Below are 18,784 nucleotides of genomic sequence, written 5' to 3' on the forward strand. Positions count from 1 at the left end.
TGACGAAAAGACAGGAGGCAGAGCTGTACGGGGCTGTTAAAGATGCTGAGATTTATAATGGGGTGACAAAGATGGACAGGATTGAAGAATGCATGCATTAGAGGATCAGTTAGGGTTGGATGTTTTGGAAGTCAGAGAGCCGGGATTGCATTGGTTTGGACAGGTACAGAGGAGAGACAGGGGGGAAAGAGGAAGGCTTAGTAGGAGGTTTATTGATGTGGTGAGAGAGGACATGCAGGTGGTTGGTGTGGAAGAGAAGGACGTAGAGGACCGGGGGAGATGGAGACGGTTGATCCACTGTGGAGACCCCTAACGGGGGCAGGCAAAAGTAAAAGAAGAAAGAATGTAGCTTTGTACATATTTGTGGTGAACACTCATCCACTCAATAGGGTGGCAGTAGCCTAGTGGGTAACACACTTGCCTATGAAGCAGAAGACCCAGGTTCAAATCCCACTTACTACCATTGTGTCCCTGAGCAAGACACTTAACCCTAAGTTGCTCCAGGGGGGACTGTCCCTGTAACTGCTGATTGTAAATCTACAGTTGAAACCAAAAGTTTACATGCACTGTATAAAAATATTTTTTTTTTCTTACTGTCTGATATTAAATCATACAAAACCCTTTTAGTTTTAGGCCCATTTGGATTCCCAAAATAATTTCTATTTGCTAAATGTCTAAATAATGTGTGAGCTATTTTTTATTATGTTCCCCAAAACATTGACTTTGTTGTCTTTTGTAACCAATTTTGCAGTGTGCTTAGGGTCGCTGTCCATGTGGAAGACCCATTTGCGCCCAAGCTTTAACTTTTGCTGAAGCTGAAATCTGGAGATTGTGGAGGTCCACAATTCTCTTCCATATGTCTTGGCTGATTTCTTTAGACTTTCCCATGGTGTCACAAAAGGAAGCAGTGTGTTGAGGCGTGCCTTTAAATACATCCACAGGTGTTCCTCCATTCAACTCAAGTGGTGTCAGTTAACCTATCATACGCTTCCAAAGCCATGACATAATCATCTGGGCTTTCCCAAATAGTTTAAAGGCGCAGTAACCTTGGTGTATGTAAACTTTTGACTTTGAAGAAAGTACTAAAACAATCTCACACATTCTTTTGACATTTAGGAAATAGAAATTATTTTGGGACCTAAAACTGAAAGGGTTTTGTATGATTTAATATCAGACAGTAAGAAAATTAAGTCAAATGTCTTTTTATACAGTGCATGTAAACTTTTGGTTTCAACTGTATATGTTCTGCATACAATGTCAAAAGAAAACATGCCTCCAAACAGGGTTCAAAACATTTGGAAACTCAAAAATGCTTTCAGATCTTTGCCATAGTGTGATCCCTCTTTCTCTCCAGCCTAATTTGGAAACCTGAGAAACCATACATTCACGTAATGTTTTTTTTTACTGAATGCATTTCAAGCCAAATGTCTTACTAATTCCAAGCATTCCCCACCTTCCCATCATTTTTACTGCAAGTAAAATGTCTCATTTTAAATAACATGACATTTTTGTATCCTTCTTGGGAAATGTCATCACATTTTGTGATATGTTAATCAGTCACTGTGGTAAAATCAACTGAAGTGGTTTTATTGGGACGGTTCTTTTTTTTTTTTTTCCACATCGCAGCAACACAGATGGTTACCACTGGAGGCTGTCACAGAAAGAAAAATGTGCATCCCCAACAGGTGCTCTCTGCTCCATTTAATGCAGTGTGTGTGTGTCTGTGTGTGTACAGTATGCAGTGACAGTCTGGAGAACAAATGGAGCGGGCCAGTAGACAGAGCTGGAGGGGTGCGACGCTGTGCCCCAGATCAGGCTTTTATGAAGGGGACTTGTCATATCCCAAATGGGGTCAGCCAGGATACACTCTGTGCCATATGAAAAGAGGTTAATTACAATGTCACTTATCATTGTCTATGTTCAAACATGGGCACATATGCCAGAATTAGCCTATTTGAAAAAGCACTGCACAAGCAATGATTGTTTACAGGGTTTATTACATATTAAATAACTCTAAACTTCCTCATTTACCTTAAAAGAAACAAATTAATATGATTATGATTGATAATACACTGTAGCTTTGTACACGCAGACAGTGTAATATTGTATTGTAACAACCAGAAATGTGATATTATTTCATGTGATAGTCAGTGTAGTGGCTTGGTTTAGATAAATCAAGAAGGATTCAAATCACAATACAACCTCATGTCCACGTCCCCAAGAAGGATTTCTTCACAAGACCACAGTCACATGCAGGGCACACAATAACACACTCTTATATGCAAATATTTTGTCTACAAGTTCTGCCTGCCTTTCTCTTGCTCTCATCCACCCGCACAGAGCCCTCCATAATTATTGACAGGTTTGATGTGCTCAGCCAGCGGAAAGTATGGGAAAATTGGAGTTTCAGTGTGCAGTCGGAGCCCCAGGCCATGGGATCTGTAATGGAAAGATTAAAAGTGCCCATGCTGCCCCCACTCCCATCCCACTCTCCCCTCCTCTGTTCCCTCCCTCTATTCTTCCCCGCCCTCTCTGGTGCTAAATAGATTACAGTGGATTCACTTATTTAAAGACTTGGACTAAAGCTGGGAGTGTGTCTTTTTGGGTCGGCTTTCAGCAGCTAACAACTCGTTGAGGGTACAGACCCAAGGGATCCAATTACGGCAAACGTACCTCTCCGCTCCAGCCTCCAGTGACTGAGTAACACCATCTCCACACAGACACTCATACTCACTCTCTCTCACACGCTCACACAGCAGCCGAACCACCGGACAGGAAGCAGCAGCAGATCCAGCCCGGCTCAACCCCCCTCTTCTGGACCCGAGGAGCCCCGTACTGAGCTCCGCGCTCCAGCCTTCACGCTGTCTCTCCGGCTGCTGCCCGCGATCATCATGGACAATGATGAGGACGACGATGGTAATTTTACCAAGTGGATGAGCAGCTACTGGGGCCACGGTGCAGGGGAGGAGCAGGCCAAAGAGAGGAAACGTAGCTTCAGGAGGCCAACGCGTCCCAAGGCCGATCGCAGGGCATCACTACCCTGCCAGGTAAGGTCCACCCCAGGACAAGCTGAGGAAGCTGGGACACGCTAGCTTTTCGAAAATGTTCAGGGGATGTAAGCTTCTTCACTGAACTTGCATTGTCATGAAACTCTTTGATCTCAACATGACAAATGACCTATAATTAAAAACAGTGTTTCACATGCTTATTCATAACCAACTGTTAACCATTTTAACCATTTTAAACTGAGGTGGCATGGAGAGACAAGCAGTGTGATTTGGTGTGGTGACCTATTATCAACCCCCCAGCTTCAACCTCTCGGTTCCTGCACACACACAACCCTGTTGTCGCACGGAAATTCACACGCACAATACGTTCCCTCTCATATGCACACACCCAGTGATCAATAATTTGTGAACTGTACAAAGCGAGGCCTAGAAAGACATTGAATGGCAGGAGAAAAAATAACTTTCTGCAGCTCACATGCAATGAGCCATTGATAGTCAGAGCCAGAGTAGTTGGCAGGGTGTTGATCTGTCGATATCTCCCCCTACAGAGAATGTTATTACGTCCCAATGTAATTGTCTGCAGGATAAAAGGTCAGGGCCATCCTTCTGGCTTCAGCTTTAAATACCACTGAGGGTCTGTAGAGCTTTAGTCTCTATTTAATCTGGTCACACAACCATAGCTGGTTTAATTATGAGGTATGTAGAATTTGGGAACAAAATAACTTCTGAGAGATCACCACAATGCAGCATTTTGGCTTCGGGCTGCTGCCCGTTTCTCCTCAACTGTGAGAGAGACCAGTGCCAATCAGTGTTAGTGGGTGGAGGTATGCAAATAATTTTATTCCCAATGTAGTTATAGATGATATAGTTGTTTCATACAGGGTCAGCATATGTGTGTATGTACATTTGTATTTGGTCAGATTTCATATTGTCTTTGGTATATATCATTTGGCACTCTTGTTGAAAGTGAAATTTTGGTCAATTCCAAGTTTCTGGTGCCAGACTTATCATTTTATGCTGATGACACCATTCTACTATGATCGTTTGCACTTTAACAAGCTTTTAAGCACGGTTCTGCAATTTATGTAAATCCTGCAAACTACAGATTTTCTGCTAAACAATTTAGTTTATGATGGATTAATATTAATATTAGAGGAAATTAGCCTAGAAGCATTAGAGATACACAATATTGTCCTGAGTGATGAGCACCTTGGCTATATTTTTTGGGGGTAAAAATGGATTTGTTGATTAAGCGAATGTTTGTTCGCTTTTTCCTTCTTCAGTGACTTGAGAACGCATGGACACATGCCTGTGAAATGTGAGATGTTGAGTCTTCCCGCTGGCACCACGTCTTGATTGTTGCTGCCTGAGTAACCAGACCAAATTTAGTTGCATTTAGACATCTTTTAATATAACTGTGTTCATGCAGGCTTGAGAGTGTAATGAATTAAGAGCATTTTGGGTCCAAGACTGGATTCCATCATTCTGTGATCTATCCTGTGCTTAAGAAAAACCTATTTAATTAATGCAGTGGCTAATGAGTGACTAGGGTTTCAGGGGAGTAACCTTCAATTGGTGACCTTCAAGGTTTACAGTGTCACTGAACAAGAGTTTAATTTCAACCCTGTTTATTCAAGCAGTAAAAATTTGTATGAACACAATCATCAAGTTATGATTTTTCTGAATATTATTTTCCAACCATCACATTTTGTAATATTTTTTATTATCTTGTCCTAAGACGCAGTTGGATGCTATGCATCTCCAAAATGCCACCATGCTCCCTACGCTGGTCCACCTCAAAACTCGAGAGGAAAAGGAAGTTAGGTCTCACCCTCGGGCCCGTCGCGTTTCTTCTGATGAGAACAGTCGATCCAAGGCCTCAGCGACAGGTTCTGCAATCACCACCATCCCTGAGCTGGCAGAATCTTTTGAACGAAGGCTACGGATTCGCAACCAGAAACTCGTGTCCCTGGTAGATATATTGTTTTTCCCAAACATGCATGCACATATTATTCAGCAGTGCAATACGCACATCATCCGAAGTTTAACTTTTTAGGTTGAGCTGGCAATGATCATTATGAATCATGCTGTGTTGTGGATCAGCTTGCTTAGTATCAGGGTTGTTGACCCAAGACCCAAGTTCTTTCACTCTGTGCTCTGTGTGTGCTGCAGAGTGATGCAAATAACCACTGTCTGATCTGCCATGAAGACATGAGAAGTGGAGCAGTCCAAGATTCGCACTGCTCACATCGCTTCCACAAAGAGGTGACGCAACACCAAACAATATCTGTGTCTGTGCATGTTAAGCCCTTCTCCCACACAAAACCCCACTGGAATCATGATTAAGTATTACTAGAAAAACCAAGATTCCTCAGTATGTTCAGTGTACTATGTGAAAGTAAAAGTAATCACACAACAAAATGTATCCTCAGCCATGACAGGCGCCTGGGGAGCAGTGTGTGGGGACGGTGCTGTGCTCAGTGGCACCTCAGTGGCACCTGGGCGGTTCGGGATTTGAACCGATTATAGGTCCACTTCCTTACCCGCTGTGCCACCACTGCCCACCACTGTCCTCATGCAAAGTTGTGAGCTCAAATTCTGGATATGATTGGGATTGCATGCCCTCCCAGTGTTTTTCTCAGGATCTCTGGTTTGCTCCAACCACGCCAGGTGAATTGACTGCTCTACATAAATGTGTGAGTGAAAAGTGTAAAATGTGTGCAACTAGTGTGCCAGGATGGGCTCTGGCGGCTGCGAAATTGCATAGAAAACAGCAGTTATGGAAAGTGAGTGTGTGTATAATAGATTTTCAAACACAGAAATACAAAATATGTTGTTAATAAAACCATGTGTCAATGCAGCGCAAATAGAAAAAACATATATTGTCCTGCATATATGTACATAAGATATTTTCAACTACTCACCATCCTTGATCCCAAGCTCATGCTCATTGTTTGTCAATAAAACATAAGGCCAATAATTTAATCTCTAGGCATGTGCTTGTATTAAAATTGCATGACGAATTTATACTGAGCATTCCCCTTAGTAGATCTACAGTAACAAACATGTGGACATATCTAAACTCTGTCTCTAACTGGCTGACCATACAGGCATGGAAGCCCGATCAGGTTCGTCCCCGAAGCAGCTCATCTGCTGCTTGTGAGAGGAGGAAGTCTGGGGAGATGCCGTTTTCACCAGACCATGAAGAGTACTGCGTCCCTCGCCGCCAGCTCTCACTCCGGAGACAACGCTGATCAACACGGCCGAATCAGCCACCTAACCTGCATACTTCATGCCTAATTCTAACCTTTGATCTTACAGAATAGTAACAATACGTTTGTCTTTTAATAGAGCTACTGTGTGAAAGCATGTTTATTACATAGTCAATAGTTTTTTTAGTCCCCAAAAACCATCGTCCATGTGGAAACCTGCATTTCTATTTTGTCAAGACACACCTGTGCACATTTCACTTGAATCACACATTTCACTTCTGATGATAACTGCCTAGCGGACAAGGCTCATGGTTAATAATCATTAATAGGTAACATTTCCATTTTACACATCAGAAGCAACCTTTTAAGCATGTTTCAGCTTTTTTTTCAGAGTTTGAAGTCATCTCTAGGGATATCTAGGGTGAACACTCCTGTTCGATTTGTTGCAAACAAACAAGAATGTTCTAATCTGTTTCACTTCTTTTTTTCCTGTAAATGGTCATCCTGTGTGCCTGGTATCACAATCATGCCTTGCTCCAAAATCCGGGTCCTCTTATGATGTCCTCTGACTCTGGAAGAAGCCTGCAATGGAAATGTCACCATGCCTGAACCCTCCTATTGGCCATCGGCTCATGTCCATTGTCCCTGAAGTCTTCCAGTCCCCCTTGCACAACCCTCTTGTGTCTCTGCATTTACAACAACTCTGTTACAAGATCATGTCCAAAAACAGAAGAAACAATTATGATCTGTAATGAATGACTTAAATTCTGTCGTCATACTGTGGTTTTTGTAAAAGGAAATGACATAAACGTTTGTACAGTACAAAGCAAAAATGTAAAATTGTATGTGCATCTTCTTTATAAATAAAATTTACTTTTGCCAGGGTAAATACCAGCCTATATGTAATCCTGCAGCTGAGTGTGAGGAAACTTCTTTTTAACTATTAAAATTGCCAAAATAATTACCTAGGTGTTTACAGGTATGACATGTTCTTCAATGTGGAATTGTGCATCAATGTAAATTCATCCATTGCAGTTTGTATAATGTTCATTGTTTGATAATTCTGTTCACTATGTCTTGCAAAAAACACAAGTGCTTAGAAATGTCTATTGTAATGTAATGCCATACATCTACAAATTACTACTAATGTACTAATATATACTTCTGAAATATGTCATAAAGATGGCTGTAAGGGCTGTAAGGATGTTTGGGCTGTTTTCCTGTCTTTGTAGCTTCAGATGTGCATGAATGTACAATAGCGCCAGACTATTTCTGTAGCGTGTTTTTGTATTAAATTATTCTGACACACATACATGTAAGTGGAATAAAATTACAGTGAACTTACAAATTATGTGGTATGTATTTTTCACCTTAATGGTTTTACATGAGAAGTCATTTTATGATCAATTACGCATATGCTTCTATACACTACTCACAATAAGTTACTGGATGTCATACATATGGTGTTTGTTTCACTTCAGACATTTTTGGGATAGGGAGGCAATTGTATTGGGGTGACAGACACACCTCATTTTTTGTTTTCCATGTAATGGTCTCATTGTGTACAAGTGTGCCCATAATGGGGCCAATACCAAGAGACAACCTTTCTCAATGTGGCATCAATCTCAACGTTCTGCGGGTATAAAAAGCTGGTATTGTCAGTAGTCATTCCCAGCTCATCATTCAAACAGCCATGAACACACGACGTCATTTAACGGACGAGCAGAGTCACCTGGCCATGGTGAGCCTTCGGGTCGCAGGCAGTCAGATGTTGCTTGTCTCAAAGTGTCATCAGCAGACTTGCATCAAGACACAGAACTACTGACTGTCACAGCCGTCTGGCATGACGAGGCAGGTGAACTGAGACGGTGACAAAACTAGACGAGGAAGAAGGACGTCCGGTAACTGGTGAACATGTAACATAACAAAGACCCGACAGTGAACAGAAACGAACAGGGCAGCTTTATACAATTTGAACACAGGTGAAAACGATTAGGAAACATTACACATGACAAACGTGAAACTCTGGTCCGGACCCAGGAGTGGAGCCCCACTGTGACAGACGCAATGATGACCAGTACCTAAGGACCTATGTATTCAGACATTGTTATGCAACTGGCACATAGCTGCAGGCACATGTGAGGTTACTATGGTTTCCAGACAAACCATTTGCAACTGTTTCCACCACTTTGGCTTGAGTGCCAGACGACCATTGCAGGTGACTCCACTGACACCTGCAGATAACATGGTGCAGTCACTCAGAGATATCATAGAACCCATCATCATCCCATAATTCCACCAGGACACCCCAACTTTCTGTTCATGGATAATAATGCTCCACCACATCGTGGAAGAATTGTCACAGCTTGACTTCAGGAAGTTGGAGTGCCTCATATGGTACGGCCATCAATGTCCCCTGACCTGAACCCCACAGAGCTGTATTCTTACCCGCTAGGCCACCACCACGAATGAGTAGTACCATGAAGACTGCCAGGGTCTTTCAGCTAACATTGCTGGCCTTTTCTGTGGTGTTTGTATTTGCATTGTTCTGCATGTAGTAGGAGTGTAGTTTCAAATGAAAAAATACCTATATGCAGATTACATTTCAACATAAAATGATGCTGTTTTGAAAAACCGCTTCTATATTACATAATTACATACACGTCTGACATTTGAAAGAAACCAAGAGAGTAAAAATCCTTTATTCTGTATTCCACTTGGAAGGTTCATTCATTTAAAAGCAGGGTCTGTTCACGCAGACGCCCCATCCAGTCACATCTATTGTTTACATGTACGAACGTCATCACTGACGGCGGAAGTGACGCGTCTACGTTGGCGGAAGTGGCAGGCGGCGGGAAGTTGAAATGAGACCAGAAATAATCCGACGCTAATATCCGACAATCGCTGCACGCAGTCCACGCAGTCCACGCAGTCCATCTCTTATATTCAGAATGGGGGATAAAAGTCTTCATCGAGAGCTGAGGCGCTGGGCGACAGAAGAATTTAACTTTCCGCCAGAAAGCCTCCCGCACGAAAGCTACATGAAGACGTGAGCAAACACGCTAACTTTACAATTAAACCCTTTATTTCTTTTCCCTGCGTGGTTACGTCATTAGTCTACATTTGACACAGGTTGTGTGTGGGATCTGGTGCACCCATCTGGAAATATGTCATTCGGCATGTTTTTCAAGAAAAGTGAGTGATGTTACAACATCGTATTACCGAAGGGCCTTGTGTTTGAAACCACTACTAACATCTAACCCTTGAATGCAGGAAGGTGCGAGTGATTCGGGGAAATCTGCAGTGGTATCCTTATTCAATGCTTTCTTTGTTTGTGGATGTCACTGTGTGGCAATGGTTGGAGTGACACTGTAGTCATTCCAAAATCATCGTGATGTTCCTTAACCTTACTTCTCAGGTACAGAGTCCTGCAGGATAAAGAGGTAGGATTTTTTGCTGAAGAGAGTGCTACAAGAAATCTGGATCTATAGGGTCAAGCATTGGCGAGCTATGTAATAATATCTATATAATGATCATGTACCTCCATGCCCTGTTGTGCGGTGAAACGGTATAGCTGAAGAAGTTGGAAGGGCAGAGTGAAGCTGTGCGGTGCCAGGAGCTTCAGCAGGAGATCGAGCAGTTGACCGCTGAGTTGGCTCAACTGGACTCTCACATCAACGATGCTGAGGAGCAGCTTGCCGCTGAGGGTGAGGGCATCACACACAACCGCAAATAAATTTCAGATTGTTGCTGCCGCCCACATTCTTCACATGTACTTTGCCACTGAGTTCTTCTTGAGCAAGGAATCGTCCCCACACACTTGGGTGCCTTTCATGGTACTGGTTCTGTATGTCTGAGACTGTATTAAAATCACTATATCACATGCAGAGTTTAGACATATGAGATAAACTGTTTTTCTGAATTATAAAAATTAATTCTGCAATTACAGCTAGCTGTCTTGTTATTTAAAAATGCCTAGTTGATGACTAAAGTGTGCTAGTTGTGTTATATTTATGGCAGTACGTATTATGCATGGTGTGGATCCCGCTCGCCTTGTGTCTGCAGAACAATCAGTTAGCGAGAGTTGGGCTCGGTATGAAGAGAGTCGGAGCAGAGAGCTGCTGCTGCAGGCGTTCAGGCAGCGCTGTGTGGAAGACCGGCACAGGCTCTCTGCAGACACCAACGTATACAGCACGCGCAGACACTTTCTGGAGCAGCTCTCTAGGTAGGTGGCGGCTTCTCAGTATTTCACGATGACTCCGTGTTAAAGCATGTAACCGTTTTGTGTGCTGGTTCTTTGCAGGAGAGCAGAGGTTGAGTTGTCACTTGAGTCCCCAGCCTTGCCCGATGGGCTCAGTGGGGTGGAGCCACTTGTTTTGGTAAATTAGTTATCCGTGCTGTGTTCTTTTATTAGATAATTATGCCTTTAACCTGAGCATTGCCCCTCCTCTCACTCAGCGCGAAGTGAGAGGACTGTGTGAGGAGCGGGTGGCGTTTTATCAGACTCTACAGGCTGACGCTGAAAAGAAAGTGATGTCCACACCATCAGAACAGTATGTTTCATTATTTATGTATTCATTAATTCATAATGAGCCACCATCACCAGCCACCTACACGTTTACCAAGCGGTAAAGGAAGAGGCCCTGTGATCAGAAGGCTGTGGGTTCGAATCCCGAACCACCGAGGTGCCACTGAGCAAAGTACCATCCCCACACACTGCTCCCCGGGCGCCTTTCATGCCAGGATGGGTTTAAAGCGGAGGACACATTTCATTTGCTGAGCTGCAGATTTTCACTACAATGTTTCTTGCTAGAAAAGCAAAAGTGACCGACCCACAATTCAGTTTGACAGCACATGACATAACCCCGACATACCCAAAGTAGGGCATGAAAATATTCTTCCTGACAAGTGGGGAATAGTAGAAAAAGTTTGAGAGCGACTGCCTTAGACGGATCTCATTGCTTACAGGCTGACCCGAGACCAGATGGAAGCTGTGTTCAAGCACTGGATAAGTGCTGTTCAGGTAGGCCTGAGGAAGAAATGGACTGAACCGCCTTTTACATCAACACCGCGCGGCATCTGCTGTAAATTGTGAAATCAAGCTTTAGTCATAGTGATGCGAGTGTCTATTTCAGGATCTGCTGCAGACCCATCCTCCCAGTCACATACTGACAGCTCTGCACACACTGGCGTCCCAGCAGCAGAATGCAGTGCTGCACGAGATAACCAGTACAGATGTCCCGCAGTATGTCGTATTTATTCTACATTTTAATGGTGTTAACCTGCCGGCAATTGTAATGACTGTTCACGATTGATGTCACTAAATCTGTCATTACTGTCAGGCCTCTGAATTCTTTAAAAGTACAGGAAGAAATGCCCCCAGTTAAGAGTCTGTTCCAGGTGTGTATTTTTATTTATTTGTGTGACTTTGCTTCCATCAGTGTGTAGCGCACAACTCTAAAAGAGGACGTGTGTGTGTGTGTGTGTGTGTGTGTGTGTGTTATAGGCAGCTTGGGCAGATGTGGAGCAGTCTCTGATTGAGTTGGCGCAGGTCCGTTTCAGAACCGAGCAGCTGAGGGGAGACGTCTGCACTCTGAGGAATGAGGTTGAGCTGACGCTGTTGGCCCAGCTCACAGACACACAACGGTAGCAGTAATTCCATTTTTATTCTTTTTTTTTTTTTTTTTTTTTTTTTTTTTTGCTGTGTGGCCTGATACTGTCCTGCTGCCTGGTTGCTGATAGTATAGAACGGCGTAGCTCGTGGATCAAAAGAGCAGATAGTCAAGAAGCTATGCAGTCTGATGATCATCTCGCACAACACAGAGAACTTATTATGGAAGTCTTGCTACTAGTATTGTGGCTGAATCTGAAGACCTGTGTGAAGCAGGGACGTGAATAATGGAGCTGAAGCAGTAGGATGGATGTGTAGTTAATAAATGAACGTAACGTGTGGTGTCTCGTGTTTATTTGGGAATGCTAAGCTAATGAGTGACGTGGTCAGAATAAGTGATGTGCACAGACACAACATAACCACATGTACTACAGTTACAAAGTGCACACACTTTTCACAACCTATAAACAAAAGGACAGAGCAATCAAGGCAAGCTTGGGAGATACTCCAAGGATCCATGTGTCCTTCAAAGCACAATGAGATGCAGTGCAGATATTGTCTGGTTCTCAGGGCAGTGTTTGGTGAGGAGATGCAGAGAGTGGCCCAGGCGGCGATGAGATGCAGTGTTGAGGAACAGTGCATTCAGCTGGAACTACGATCCCAGGAGAGACAGGAAGAGCTCCGTAACCTACGGAACCAGTGGAAGAGCGTCGTGGACTTCAGGCAGTTGCTGGTGAGCAATGTCTTTTTTTAAATTACAAAAAAATCCTAATTACAAACACTGAATCTGTTGAAACGTGCTCTGTAATAGGAGAAGAGACAGGAGCAGGTCCAGGGACTGATCCAGATCACCTCTTCAACCAAGTCTGAGCTGATCAGAGTTCATGCTGAGGCACGTCATTTAGTGATGCTGTTAAGTAGTTTAGGCAGAAAACACAGAATAGTACCATGTACTATGGTACCATGCAGACTGAGACAGGCAGTGTTTTTAAGTTTGTTTTTTTTCTTTCTCTGCCCAAGATCAGAAAACTTGTGAAGGATCAGCTGGTCCCTCAGTTAGATGAAGTCATCCAAGCAGCCAGTGTTCTTCACAACTCTGTGTCCCAGGAAGCCAGGCAGTTTGGGAACGTATCAATGGCTTCTCTAGACTGCAGGGTTATTGAGGGGTAATTCTCTCGATGCTGCTTCCATGCTGCCTGCAGATACTGTATGTCACATCAATGTACCATACCATTGCATAAATGAATTAAAATGAATAATGTTGTTGCTTTTCAGGGAGCAGCGAGTTCCAGCAACACAGCTTTCCATTTATCGGCTGAACTCAGCAGAGTTCCGCAATCTCTGCAAATGTCTGGAGTTCCCTATCAACAGGGTGAGCTGTAAACTACACAGTTAGTGAGAGACTACTGTGGGTGGTTTTCCTGAAACGCTAGGTTGACCAGATTCACTGGGGTCTGCTAGGAGTAGGAAAAAAATTAAATAGTAGGAAAAGAGTAAGCGTCTAGTAGAGCTATTTTAACATGTGTGGCTCTGAGTTGTTTAAATGAACTGGTTTTGTCATGTGTTCTATACCTGCAGGCCCCTGAGGACCTCCTGTCCCAGGCAGTGTTCCAGCGCTGGGAGCTGCGCTTCCTCAGAGGTCTCCTGCAGCGTCACTCCTCCTCTCAGGCCCGCCTCCAGAAGCTCAGCTCCCAGCTGCCAGCACCAGACCAGAATGGTGAGAGGAATCAGGATCTTGGTCCGCTTGAATTGTTTGCCCACCACTAACCTCTGCTCCTGCTTCCTTTTATGCACCAGTCCTGCTGCAGCGGGTGCGTTCTGAAGACTCGGCCTTGCTGCAGACTCTGTTACCTCTGGCCAGGGAGCTCCTCCAACGCTGCAGCATGGGCCTGGCTTATGCCGCGCAGGTTAAGGTGGCTGTTCAGCACTGGTAAGCACTGTGTTCGGACCAGATCTGTATAATTTTACTCAGCCATTCAGGTTAACCCCGCCCTACTGTTTTTCATCTGTAGGTGGGAGCAGCCAGCTCAGTTCAGCCTTGGAGAGGTTCGCCAGGATGGACTGACCTTTCAGCAGTGGCTCCAGAGGTGGAAAATGGCTACCAAGGAATTCTAACTCAAGCCTTCTTCTAATGAATGATAGAAACATTTTTTTGTGTGTACATGTATGTGTGTATATAAGACTAACCTTACAGCTATTAAATGAATTCATTATGTACAGTAACGTCATGCTAAAATGTTCATTTAGTCATAGCACAATGCAAACAATATCCCTACTTTCAAACACCTTTCCAAATCTGGTTCATGGGATAATCTGATGATTTGGATCTTGCAGAAATGTTGAAGAAATGCAAAAATAATGTTCTAAATGCATAGACATGATTATTCCCACTCAGTTTAAGATGTATTTTTCAAAACGGTGTGTTTTTGGGAACAAACCCAGCTTTCAAATGATAAATGAAAGTGCGATATTGACTTAATGTGGCAGCCCAAGGAAATAAAATGGGTTAAAGTAGACTTGTGCGTTCACTGTGGTAAAGCAAACTGTTGAATTTTTTGAGGTCGCTGTTCTGTTAAATTCTGTACAGAAACAACAGAACATGATAACGGCACTAGTTAACAGTTTAAGGCGGGTGTTACACAGAGATTTGAATGTTTAAAAAGGTAATTAACATTTTAAAAATCAAAGTCTGTAAACAAATCCAGATCACATTCCCTTCCACCACTCCACAAGGAAGATGAAGCTACGTCTTCTATAGAATATTGTTTATTCCGTGCTGTGTCAGTCTTTTACTCTGCTGTCATCACCGTATTCTGGTAAAAAGGTTTAGAACAGACACCGATTCCTGAAAGTGAAAGGATTATTTAAATTAGTGTGGGTGGACAGATTCATTCTCATAGCACACAGCAATTTTTAAAATTATAATCCAATGATCTTTTTCAGTTTTTGGAACCTTGTGAAATTTGATAATTCAGTGTTTTGATATTTGTAATAAAAATCAGTTAATGTTGATCCGCACAAATATAATTAAAACTAATGGATATCAGTACTATAGGTTAGTTTAAATTCACAGACTGTGTAGCTGCTGCAGCGTTACCTTGGTAGAACGTGTTTTGCTGAAGACGTTCCAAAAGCGCAGAGTCTCATCTCCAGCTCCCGTCACAATGGCCTCCCCATCAGGAGACATCGCCTCGAAACACAGGGAACGGTAAGACCACAAACTTTCGCATTAAATGAAAGGCAAAGCTGCAAGTGAAGCAACGTACCAGGTACAGAACTCTGTAGGAGTGTCCGGTCAGCTTGGCTACTTGAGTGAGTGAAGGGTACTTCCACACTAAGATCTGGTTTTGAGAGTAGCCATGTGTGCTTACCTTACAAAAAGAAAACCACACCCTCTCCATCAGTCTACTGTCATCCACTCAATGCATATTATCTTCATCCTGAGAGAACATACCAGCTCGTTGGCGTGCTTGGACCATGCCAGGTTGCACACTTGGGAACTGGTGTCCACACACTGCAGGGGCTGGGCCGTAAGCGTGTTCCAGAAGCGGATGCAGCGGTCGGCCGTGCCTCCGCCCGAAGCCAGAAGTCCGTGCTGGTGAGGTGACCAGGCGATGGCCTTCACCGCAGCCAGGTGTTCTGTGTATTGCTGCACGGGCAGCATGCTCGAGTGGTTCCACACCAGCAGCTACAGGGAGCGAAATAAAGGATTTGAAGCAGTCCAACCTCAATTCAATCTCGATATTTTCACTCCAATACCAGGAACATATCACTGATTACTACTGCTAAAAAAGTCAAAATAATTACATAGTGATGTAATTTGTCATTGACTGGACAATTCTATGAGCTATCCAGCATGATATACTGATATTAAGTGTATATAAAAATGTAATACATTCCTGTGAAAATGCCAGAGTATAATAAACTGTACTCTGCAGACTGAAGCCCAGTAGATGGGGAAAAAAAGTGGAAGTGAAGTGATTGTCATTGAGAAACACTGCAGCACAGCACACGGTGACACAACGAAATGTGTCCTCTGCATTTAAATATTACCCTTAGTGAGCACTGGGCAGCCATGACAGGTGTCCTAGTAGTGGTCACATGGTTCCACGGTCACATGATTCAGCACCATAAACATCTTAACTGTTAAGCAGTTGTATCTCACCTTGTTGTCATTCCCTCCAGAGGCGAGCAGTTGGTGGTCCGTGCTCCACTTAAGGCCACAGACCTCCTGCCGATGGCCCTGAAGCCGTCGCTCTGACTGCAGTGGGGGCGTGCGGACATCCCTCTGCAGGATCATGCGGTCCCGACTGCCAGAGGACAACTGGTCTGCATTCCAGGCAAGAGCTCCTACAAACAAGAGATGTAATTTAACGGTGAGAACGAGACCTATGAACAAAATGGAAGTCGAACGTGGCTGTGCAATATGTTCTGAGGCCCACCAACTCTTGCTGTATGGCCCTCCAAGGCAAAAAGCTTCTTGCCAGCAGCTGCATCCCATATTTGCACAAAGCCTTTGTGAGTTCCTACAGCCACCAGATTACCCTTGGGAAGATAAATAAATTACAATTCTGAATTATGCCACTCTGACGTTTAACCATATTTAACCATAAAGGGTACAAACTCACTCTTTCTGACCAGCCGACAGATGTGACGGAATCCCCTTCCACAGACAAGTCACACAGGCGTGTTACCTGCACACAAAATCCCAAAATCAGAAGAGCAAGCTACAGAAACGGCAAAATGGTCAGGCAATTACCTGGCTAGTGCACGCACTCCACAGATAAACACACGTTCCAAGTCCAACACTGAGCACGTTCAGAGAAGACCAGTCAACAAGGTTGAGGTAGAAATCATCCTGGAGCTCAGGCGCATCTAGCACTTTGAAAGGGATCTTGGAGATTTTGCGCGTGGGTTTCCTCGGTGACCGTAACAACTTCTGGCTGTGAAGAGAGCAGTGGTGCGAAAGGTCACGTAACCACATGGTAGGCAGGGCACCTGAAGCCCAGCCAGAAATGATCAGTTTACCTCTTGCTACTAACAGGTGACAGGGAGTATGGGGACACGCTGTTGTCATCTTCGGGTGAGGAGCGCTTAGCACTAACAGAGTACTGTGTGTAAAAAGAGGGATTTGAGTAAAGCAGGAAAGAGTCTCGGTGCAGGTTAAACAGCGAGAAAGCACCAGATTCTTACACTGAACAGCCGTCTCCTCTCAGGAGTGGAAGGCTGGAGCCGCCTGTCTTCTGTCTGGGGGTCTTGGACCTTCTCAATGCCCGCCCCCAGCAGCTCATTCTTTAGCAGGGCAGAGTAGGCCAACCCGTCCGCTTTTGAGGTCAATCACGGTCCAAGAAAAGGAGGTGCACAGACATCCACGGGTTTAAACAATCAAACAGGGATTAATATAATTGTCTTATAGTCAAAAATGAAAGTCTCTTTAACCTTTGCTGCTGCTGTCTGATGTTGCGTCTTTTGTTTTTCTGGTCTGGCTTGGGGACTTATCGTTCTCCTGAGAGCAAAATTCAATATTAAATTAACACCATTACTCACAGTTACAGATTATATCTATGAACAGTATGATTAGATTAGATTAAAAAAACAATACTAAAAACTTCCATTTAAATTACACCAGACTGACCCTATACTGCTGCTATATCCCTTTTTTTAACACTGCATTTTATTTTATGAACATTATTTGCTGTGAAAATATGAACTTGCTGACAATCACATTTATTCGATGAAAGTTGATGCTCCAGTTGGCTCCAGCTCTAGATGGGATGAACCTGTCACCATGTTTGCTAGGCGATGACAGCGGGGATGACAGCGGGGACTTGGTGGGTGTCAGGTTCTGTATTGTGGACAACATCATCAAATATGAAACCATCAAAATCACTGGACACATGAGAACTATAAAGTGAAGCAGTAAAAAAAGGAAGAAAAAGAACATGTGATCAGTAAATTGTAATCTGTATATTACAGGCCTCACCAAGGGGCTGCTGTTCTCATTTTGAAAATGGATTTGTCGTAACAGGCGGCGTTCGTAGTCCTGGTCCATCCAGACGACTGGAAGAAGCACTTCGCAGGGACACTGTGGGGGACACAAAACAAACACTAACATATGATCCCCACGTGTTGGATGCGTACGTGGGATGTCACCTCCTCCTGCGCACCGAGTGCACCGTAGGGCACAATGCAGAGGAAAATGAGACATTAAATCAGTCACTTCGCTGTTTGGTTTTTAATAGTGCTTCCATGCTGAAAGCTAAAAAAATTAACCCAATCCACCGCATCTTACAAGTGCAAGGAAATTAGGTGCAGTCAGGAGAGGTGTGTAAAAGAAGACAACTCGCATATATACTGAAATAATACAATATATATAACCAAAGGGTGAGGTAGAAACCTTATAGCACATGAAAAGGTGGATGAAACGACATTAAGTTCCCTAGAAGCTGCTTGTCCTGGTTGTAATGCTCCTGTATCTCTTGCCTGATGGCAGCAGTTCGAACAGGTCGTAATCGGGATGTGACGAGTCCTTTATAATGTTACAGGTCTTAAAGCCAGAGCTGTAGGTTCTTAAAGAAGATGAATGTAAGCAGGGGTAGAAAAATATACACATTTTTACACACGGATCATCCTGCCATCTAATGCTATTACTGTGGAATTTTTACTAATAATGGAAACCAACTAGTTGGCGAGTGAGGCTAGGGTTAGCTTGAAAGCTAGTTTGGCTTGCGATCAAAAACGACCTCCTTACCTTTAAAAAGTAAACGTATAAACCAATCAACCGCTGGTTAGCGCGAAGCGGGTCCAAAGTGTCCTTGAGAACGCTTAATTAACATTTCAACTAATTTTGTCAATAAGATCGTTTACTGCCACCCATTTGAAAAGGAAGCTATTTTTACTGTTATTGATGCTCTCGCACAGTATTGTGGGTAGCGTTCGGGAAGTCTGACGTC

At 43.6% G+C, this 18,784-nt stretch overlaps 3 protein-coding genes across 3 annotated transcripts; 2 read left to right on the forward strand and 1 right to left on the reverse strand.

Annotated features, from left to right (window-relative positions):
• Window positions 1-2,547: 2,547 nt before the first annotated feature.
• On the forward strand, window positions 2,548-7,568 carry lnp1 (leukemia NUP98 fusion partner 1). Its single transcript, XM_029001032.1, has 4 exons — window positions 2,548-3,047; window positions 4,747-4,980; window positions 5,181-5,273; window positions 6,119-7,568. Exons 1-4 carry the CDS (start codon window positions 2,892-2,894, stop codon window positions 6,260-6,262), a joined length of 627 nt encoding a protein of 208 aa, XP_028856865.1. The 5' UTR covers window positions 2,548-2,891; the 3' UTR covers window positions 6,263-7,568.
• A 1,512-nt stretch (window positions 7,569-9,080) lies between these two features.
• Window positions 9,081-14,112, forward strand: haus5 (HAUS augmin-like complex, subunit 5). Its single transcript, XM_029000327.1, has 19 exons — window positions 9,081-9,269; window positions 9,353-9,415; window positions 9,494-9,526; window positions 9,639-9,663; window positions 9,795-9,927; window positions 10,286-10,445; window positions 10,524-10,599; window positions 10,679-10,773; window positions 11,189-11,243; window positions 11,356-11,465; window positions 11,563-11,620; window positions 11,727-11,866; window positions 12,402-12,564; window positions 12,643-12,723; window positions 12,852-12,997; window positions 13,107-13,203; window positions 13,410-13,548; window positions 13,629-13,761; window positions 13,844-14,112. The coding sequence occupies exons 1-19, from the start codon at window positions 9,172-9,174 to the stop codon at window positions 13,944-13,946; spliced, it is 1,908 nt and encodes a 635-aa protein (XP_028856160.1). The 5' UTR covers window positions 9,081-9,171; the 3' UTR covers window positions 13,947-14,112.
• Window positions 14,113-14,581: 469 nt separating this feature from the next.
• Window positions 14,582-18,756, reverse strand: fzr1a (fizzy/cell division cycle 20 related 1a). Its single transcript, XM_029000328.1, has 14 exons — window positions 18,583-18,756; window positions 17,815-17,916; window positions 17,557-17,676; window positions 17,271-17,337; window positions 17,025-17,155; window positions 16,860-16,942; window positions 16,591-16,774; window positions 16,460-16,525; window positions 16,274-16,376; window positions 15,997-16,181; window positions 15,286-15,519; window positions 15,098-15,202; window positions 14,929-15,021; window positions 14,582-14,676 (listed from the first exon to the last, which is right to left on the reverse strand). Exons 2-14 carry the CDS (start codon window positions 17,881-17,883, stop codon window positions 14,635-14,637), a joined length of 1,482 nt encoding a protein of 493 aa, XP_028856161.1. The 5' UTR covers window positions 17,884-17,916; window positions 18,583-18,756; the 3' UTR covers window positions 14,582-14,634.
• Window positions 18,757-18,784: the final 28 nt, after the last annotated feature.

Source organism: Denticeps clupeoides, chromosome 13 (genome assembly GCF_900700375.1).
Source record: "Denticeps clupeoides chromosome 13, fDenClu1.1, whole genome shotgun sequence".
In the NCBI taxonomy this organism is placed as follows: Eukaryota; Metazoa; Chordata; class Actinopteri; order Clupeiformes; family Denticipitidae; genus Denticeps; species Denticeps clupeoides.

Coding starts and splice junctions, on each gene's coding strand:
- lnp1 (XM_029001032.1), top strand. CDS start 2,892: ATGGACAATGATGAGGACGACGATGGTAATTTTACCAAGTGGATGAGC. Junction 3,048..4,746: donor GGGCATCACTACCCTGCCAG/GTAAGGTCCACC, acceptor TCTTGTCCTAAG/ACGCAGTTGGATGCTATGCA. Junction 4,981..5,180: donor ACCAGAAACTCGTGTCCCTG/GTAGATATATTG, acceptor TGTGTGCTGCAG/AGTGATGCAAATAACCACTG.
- haus5 (XM_029000327.1), top strand. CDS start 9,172: ATGGGGGATAAAAGTCTTCATCGAGAGCTGAGGCGCTGGGCGACAGAA. Junction 11,621..11,726: donor CAGTTAAGAGTCTGTTCCAG/GTGTGTATTTTT, acceptor TGTGTGTTATAG/GCAGCTTGGGCAGATGTGGA. Junction 13,204..13,409: donor TGGAGTTCCCTATCAACAGG/GTGAGCTGTAAA, acceptor CTATACCTGCAG/GCCCCTGAGGACCTCCTGTC.
- fzr1a (XM_029000328.1), bottom strand. CDS start 17,883: ATGGACCAGGACTACGAACGCCGCCTGTTACGACAAATCCATTTTCAA. Junction 16,943..17,024: donor AGAGGAGACGGCTGTTCAGT/GTAAGAATCTGG, acceptor TTTTACACACAG/TACTCTGTTAGTGCTAAGCG. Junction 16,526..16,590: donor GGAGTGCGTGCACTAGCCAG/GTAATTGCCTGA, acceptor TTTTGTGTGCAG/GTAACACGCCTGTGTGACTT.